The sequence below is a fragment of the Ammodytes marinus genome (genome assembly GCF_949987685.1).
Source record: "Ammodytes marinus genome assembly, contig: scaffold_50, whole genome shotgun sequence".
Taxonomy (NCBI): domain Eukaryota; kingdom Metazoa; phylum Chordata; class Actinopteri; order Uranoscopiformes; family Ammodytidae; genus Ammodytes; species Ammodytes marinus.
The window spans coordinates 197,654-205,153 of NW_027648586.1; the positions used below are offsets into that span (position 1 = coordinate 197,654).

Genomic DNA, 7,500 nt, shown 5'->3' on the forward strand with positions numbered 1-7,500 from the left:
GAACGACCGCAGGCTGGAATTGAACCCGGGTCCGCTGCTGGCCGAGACCCATGGGGGGGGGGGACGCCCTACCAACTGAGCTAAGGGCGCCCCAAACTCGCTGTGGTTGGGGCTTGGTCCTACCGCCTCCCCTCTGTTGCCCTTCCCTCATTGAAATGAATGGAGACGCGACGGTGTGAAAAGGCCTTTACAATAGTGCTTTTAGTTTTTATGCACCAAATATCTGGAACAAACTCCCAGAGAACTTGAGGTCTGCTGCAACCCTCAGTTCTTTTAAATCGAGTCTGAAGACTTTTCTGTTTCCATTTTAACCTGTACTTTTTCATTCGCTTTTAAATGTCTTCTAATGTGTTTTATGTATTTTAATCTTGCCCCTGTAAAGCACTTTGAGTGGCCTTGTGTTTGAATTGTGCTATAGAAATAAACTTGCCTTGCCTAGTGTTACAATATAGAACATTAATATCTCACCTGGTTCCGGTTTGTTTTTGTTCTTCTTCTTCTTGCTCGTTGTTTCTTTGGGTTCTTCAGCGACGACGGTAACCGGGGGAACGGCGGTAACCGGGGGAACGGCCGCCTCCAAGACAACTTCCTCAGCAACAGTTTCAACAATCACCTCCTTAGCAACGGTCTCCACAGCAGCAACAACCTCGACAACCTGAATAATAATAAAAACTTTATTTAGATAAAACAATGTTACAAAGGAGGCGCCCTTAGCTCAGTTGGTAGGGCGTCCCCCCCATGGGCCCATATGCTTTATTGATAGTGCAGAGAGACAGAGGTGAAATGGGGCAGAGAGGGGAGTGACATGTTAGGGGCGGCAGTGGCGAAGTGGTAGGGAGTTCGCCCTACCAACTGAGCTAAGGGCGCCCCCGACATCCGGGTACTTCTAACCATCCTAAATCTTTTTTCTACCAAACTATATAGTAGAAAGTATGAGATTCGGGACAGCAGGGGTAGAGTCGGTTAATGTCACAGCTTTCACCTGTTTGGCAGATTTCTTCTTCTTCTTCTCCTTCGGTGTCGGTGCGGTCGGGGGTGCGGCCTCAGTAACCATGGCGGCGACCTCAGCGGGTGGTGGGGCCTCGGTAACCACGGGGACGGCGGCGGCGGGCTCGGCGGTTGGTTCTGGTTCAGATTCTGGTTCGGTAAACGTCACGACATCACTCTCCGGCTCTGAGGGGAAAAGGTCAAAGGTTAAGAGATGGGCCTGTGTGTGTGTGTGTGTGGGGGGGGCTTTGAGTGTGTGTGTGTGTGTGTGGGGCTGTGTGTGTGTGTGTGTGTGAGAGAGAGAGAGAGAGAGAGAGAGAGAGAGAGAGAGAGAGTGTGTGTGTGTGTGTGTGTGTGGGGCTTTGAGTGTGAGTGTGAGTGACTGTGTGCCATAATAAAAAATATTTCATTAAGATAAAAAATATTATTAAAAAATTAAACAGTGTATCAATAATTTCTATTTCATACTATACACACACACACACACACACACACACTCACTCACAGACAGACAGACACACACACACTCACACACACACACACACACACACTCACTCACAGACACACTCACTCACAGACAGACAGACACACACACACTCACACACACACACACACACACACACACACACACACACACAGACAGACAGACAGACAGACAGACAGACAGACAGACAGACAGACAGACAGACAGACAGACACACACACACTCACACACACACACACACACACACACACTCACACACACACACACATACACACACATACACACACATACACACACTCTCACCAGTCTCCTGGACTGCTTCAGGTTCGGAGGTCTTTTCCTTCTTCTTGGCTTTGTTCCGTTTCTTCTTGTCTGATCTCTGGCTCCCTGAGTTTCCCTGTTGGAGAGAGAAAGCAATGTTTACAGTTTTTTTCGATTGCTAAACCACAGTGGGCACAACTGTAGCTCAATGTGCAAAACTCTAACTACAGTCTGCACTACCAACATTCACTGGAGCTGAACAGTTCACTTCACCTGCAAAACAGGTTCAGTGCAGCAAACACTATGAACCAGCCTCATTGAGATAACACACACTGTCACTCAGAACCTGCTCAGAGTACAAACACTAGCATCAAACCCCAAGACATAAATTACAAACTTTTAATCTTTACAGTTTGAATAATTTGAGTTATTTCACACAAATTACGTAATATTTTCTTTGATGAAAGGATAAAATTCTTTCACATGAAATTGTTGATTTTATAACATACCAGTTTTTTTAGGAAAACAAAAAGAAATAAAAATCAGAAGTTTGCTTCAATAGATACACATTTTGTATATTTTAAGGAAAACATTTCCAAATGTAGTATTTATCTGTGTAAATATTCTATAATTGTAATACAGAAATCTATCCTGTAATGTTGTCATTTACTGTAAGGAAAGGCAACTCTAAGCTGTTTGTTTGCTGGAAAATTCGTATTACAGATGCAACTTTAGATTTTTGCAGATTGGGTTGCACTCTCAACCCTGCCTCTCTCAATGAGAGACCATGATTCACAACAGGGTCTATCAGTGTTGCCCTTACTGTATTTCATCAGACATTACAGCTCTATGTCTTCCTCCACACATCCACACTCTCACTGCCACTCTTCTCCCTCCAACAACCTGTCTTCATTGGTCCATTTACAAAAAACTCACTCACACACACACACACACACACACACACACACACACACACACACACACACACACACACACACACACACACACACACACACACACACCTACACACACACGTACCCCCTGTTTGCTGCGTTGTTTGGCCAGAGCCTCTTCGTAGGATGTTTCCTTCATAGAGAGAGTCGACACCAGCGCGATGCCCACAGCAGATATCAGCATGAATCCGCCAAAGACCATGAAACTGAGGGTCTGGGGGTCCGACACATCCATGATGGGGCAGGCAGAGAGGCAGGGTCAGGGATAGCTAGGGGAGGGCTGGAAGGGAGGGAGAAAATGATTTAGTTTTTTTATTATCATTATTATTTGCTGGAGAGAGAGATAGCAGGTTAGTATGAAGCATGAAGAAAATGAATACTTTTTTTTATTATTTTTTTTTATTAATTTTTTAATTGTTATTTTTTGTATTATTAATTGTTTTATTATTAATTTTTTTATTATCATTTTTTTTATTATTAATTTTTAAACTGAAATAGGAATAGGAAATATATATAATTTTTCGGTGGCAGGTCTGGGAGGAAGGGAGAGAATGAGATAGTTTGGTTTAATTAATTCAGGGATAGGATAGCTAGAGGGGAGGGAGAGAAATAGGTTTTATTAAGATTTGTATGTTTTTTTTGGGCATTTTTATGCTTTATTGACAGTGTAGAGACAGAGTTGAAATGGGGCAGAGAGGGGAGTGACATGCAGAGAACGACCGCGGGCTGGAATCGAACCCGGGTCCGCTGCTGGCCGAGGCCCATGGGGGGGGACGCCCTACCAACTGAGCTAAGGGCATCCCATATTTCTGTATGTTTTATTATGAATAATTTTATTTTTAATTATATATATATATTTTTTTTATATACAGGCCTGTATATATTTTTTAATTAATATCATTATTATTTTTTTTTATTTTTTTTTTGTCATGAAAGTAAATTAAAGTCTATGTCTTATCTTCATTTAATGTGTATTTATTTTTATATATTTATTTTTTATTTGAAGCTTGTAATGCATGTGAGTCCATGATGGGGCAGAGAGGCAGGGTCAGGGATAGCTAGGGGAGGGCTGGAATGAAGGGAGGAAATGAGTTAGTTTTTAATTATTTATTTATTATGTGTATAAGGATCCCATAAAGTGACAAAAAAAACTTAGATAGATTTTTTTTTTTTTTTTTTTTTGCCCATGTCATTTCAGGAAGGGAGAAAATGGAGAAAATGAGTTTATTAAAAATGTACTGAGCCTAAGTGACATCATGAAGAAAAAAAAAGTTTGTCATTTCATTACATTTTAAATACTCTAACCCGGGTCTGCTGTGAAGAGGACTGAGACTCTATGGTGGGGGGGGGGGGGGGGGCTCAAAGGTTGTGTGTGTGTGTGTGTGTGTGTGTGTGTGTGTGTGTGTGTGTGTGTGTGTGTGTGTGTGTGTGTGTGTGTGTGTGTGTCATCACTGATTCAATCTATACAATCTGAACCTCATACACAGTTAAAGGTGCAGTCAGTGATTCTGGAGAACGCTTGTTGTCAAAATCATTTTATCTCCTAATGATCCACTACATACATCCACTTTTTTATCAGGTGTGTGTGTGTGTGTGTGTGTGTGTGTGTGTGTGTGTGTGTGTGTGTGTGTGTGTGTGTGTGTGTGTGTGTGTGTGTGAGTGTGAGAGAGAGTGAGTGAGTGAGTGAGTGAGTGAGTGAGTGAGTGAGTGAGTGAGTGAGTGAGTGAGTGAGTGAGTGAGTGAGTGAGTGAGTGAGTGAGTGAGTGAGTGAGTGTGTGTGTGTGTGTGTGTGTGTGTGTACAGTACAGAAAGGTAGTGGATCATGAGGAGATATTCACTGATTTTGACAACAAGCGTTCTCCAGAATCACTGACTACACCTTTAAAGTACAATTAATATCAGATAATTTTAGACTTTTACTCAAATTTACCCTGCGTTCCAATCCCCATACTTCCCTACTATTTAGTATGCCAGAAAAACATTTAGGATGTCCCAATACATGCAAGTCAATTGTAGTATGCTGAAAATACATAAATGCCCCCACTAACTCCAATAGCATTTTGGAGTATTCATCTTTATTCTTGACATTTCTCGACATAATGATAAAAAAAACTTCCTTATCTGATTTTCTTCTCTCTCCTGTCTGTGGCCCTAAAACTCTTCTGTACTTTAGTATGTAGTGTAGTAAAAAGACTAAAACTCTTCTGTACTTTAAGTATGTAGTGTAGTAAAAAGACTAAAACTCTTCTGTACTTTAGTATGTAGTGTAGTAAAAAGACTAAAACTCTTCTGTACTTTAAGTATGTAGTGTAGTAAAAAAGGAAAAGTATGTGATTTGGAACGCAGGGGCATATTTTAAAATGTGATAATCTTCCATCCAAAAGCCATTCTCTGATGACATCCTTGTACTTTTACTCAAGCACCTCCTTCATGTAACCTGATTTTCACAACACTACTAGACATTACCTAAAAAATATCGTGAAAAATTTAAAAAAAACCTTGACGTTGGTTTTAACATTGTTATAACGTCCTATGCAGTAAAATCCCTCTTACATATAAAGAAAAATAACTCAATAATTCACTAAAAAAATAGTTGAACTTCTATCTGTACATTATGTTCCCTGTCCTTCTGTAAATAGTGAACGCAAAAACACTTCAACCACCTAGTAACAACATAGGCTATGAGGAAGGCCTAGACATTGAAATAAATATAGAAAAATTACGAGTTACAGTTTTTTTTTAGCATATTTTAACGTATCGATCGTGTATTGACAGAATGTATGACGTGTCCATACACAGTTAACCCTTTGTCCCGGTGGTCTAAGAAGTTATGTAACCCACTCCGCGCTCGTTCACATCTCAGAAATTTTGCGCTTAATTAATCAATGAATGAGTGTGTGTGACTGACACGTTGATTTAACAGCGCAGCGCTAAAAAAAAAAACCCACTATGCGGCAATGACGCTGTTTATAAATCACGTCATAGCCTGAATCAAAATTAATTAATTTCTAGGATTATTCAGAACACGAACAGATGATTGATATGTCAGCGAATAAGAACGCACTGTGACGCGGTACTTTATGATGTCATAAAAACAGAAAATATGAAGTTATGTGGATAGGAGTTCTACACATTAACTTTTTTCACTTTTTTTTTTTTTTACCTATTCTGAGTCAAAAACCCGAGATTTTTCTAACTTTCTACATAGTAAACGATACATTTAAGCGTCTGCAGCAGATTTAAAATAGTTTTCAACACGTTTAAGGGACTATAAATGGCGTTGAATAAGTTTTTAAAGTGTGTAAAGGAGTTGGTTAGTTTGTCTCACCTTTAGCGGAGTCTCTTCAGGCTACAGAAAAGAGTCGTGGCACTTTCTCTGCACTGGAGCTTAAACCCCGCCCCCCCGGAGACAGCGAGGGTATTCATTGGTCAGAATGAGACGTCAGTCAGAGGCGTTTGAACCAATCAGATTAGAGAAAGGCGGGAGGAGCGAGAGAGCGCTGCCCAATTGGAGTACCGGAAATTCCTTTATCAGAAAACAAAACACACGCGCGCACACACACACACACACACACACACACACACACACACACACACACACACACACACACACACACACACACACACACACACACACACACACACACACACACACACACACACACACACACACACACACACACACACACACACACACACACACACACACACACACACTTACAAACCTATGTTACAAACACACACACGGACTCCTGGGAAATGCAGTCCTCTAAAACTACAGCTGTTACAAGTTGAAGATTGTTTTTCTTTTATAGCTTGAAGAAAAATATCAGTTATTTAGACACACACACACACACACACAGGCAAACACACACACACACACACACGCACAGTGAAAGCAAATACACTTATGTTTTAAAAGTGCACTATGTAACTTTGTCTTTGTGTGTGTCAGAGAAGTGAAACATTTTCTAAGGTTTATTCTCATAACTGAATAAGCAAACTTTCCTCACAGGAAAATGTGATCCCTGGAACACTGTTTGAAGTTAGAAAGCTTCCTGAAAAGTTACTGTTTCACTGTTGTTGTTTACAGCAGCAGGGCCCACAGTTTGGTTTACAAACATATTCTAGTCTTAACGTTTGGTTCCAGGTTCCTCACAATAATTTAGTTCTGATTTATGATGATATAATTATTTTCTCGAGATAGCTGCATAGACCCTCTTTCCAAATGCAATTGCTTTGTCTGCTTCCCTCAGTCTTCCCTTGGCCCAGCTGTCCTGTTAATCCTAACCCTACATTTTACCATGTGTGATGTCACGTATGGGACAATGTAGGGTGAGACAGTGAGACCATAAAACACTCTTTCTGCCTTTTCTCAGGCTAGGATGAACCGATTTCTAAACTTTTTGCACATTTATACTACATAGGATCTCAGAGTTCAATACACCTTCATATTTCCATCGCTGAAGTAGGTCTTTAATGTTTTTTTTATAAGTATTGATAACTAGTGTGTACACTTTTTTAAATTAATGAACGCTGGCCCTACCGCTGATGTGCAAATATTAACCAAATGGCTTTGGCTCCCGTAATATATAAAAACGCCCTGTGTTCCAAATCACATACTCTTTCTTTTTACTACACTACATACTAAAGTACAGAAGAGTTTTTAGTCTTTTTACTACACTACATACTAAAGTACAGAAGAGCTTTAGTCTTTTTACTACACTACATACTAAAGTACAGAAGAGTTTTAGGGCCACAGACAGGAGAGAAAAAAAAATCAGATAAGGAAGATTTGTTTTTCATAATGTCGAG

At 40.3% G+C, this 7,500-nt stretch overlaps 1 protein-coding gene across 1 annotated transcript in view; it reads right to left on the reverse strand.

Annotated features, from left to right (window-relative positions):
* Window positions 1-6,050, reverse strand: part of LOC307270333 (ribosome-binding protein 1-like) — a 32,395-nt gene extending 26,345 nt beyond the window's left edge. The window contains 5 exon segments of the mRNA XM_080054221.1: window positions 469-655; window positions 983-1,173; window positions 1,775-1,868; window positions 2,771-2,965; window positions 6,014-6,050. Coding sequence (XP_079910347.1) covers window positions 469-655; window positions 983-1,173; window positions 1,775-1,868; window positions 2,771-2,920 — 622 coding nt within the window. The 5' untranslated portion in view covers window positions 2,921-2,965; window positions 6,014-6,050.
* Window positions 6,051-7,500: the final 1,450 nt, after the last annotated feature.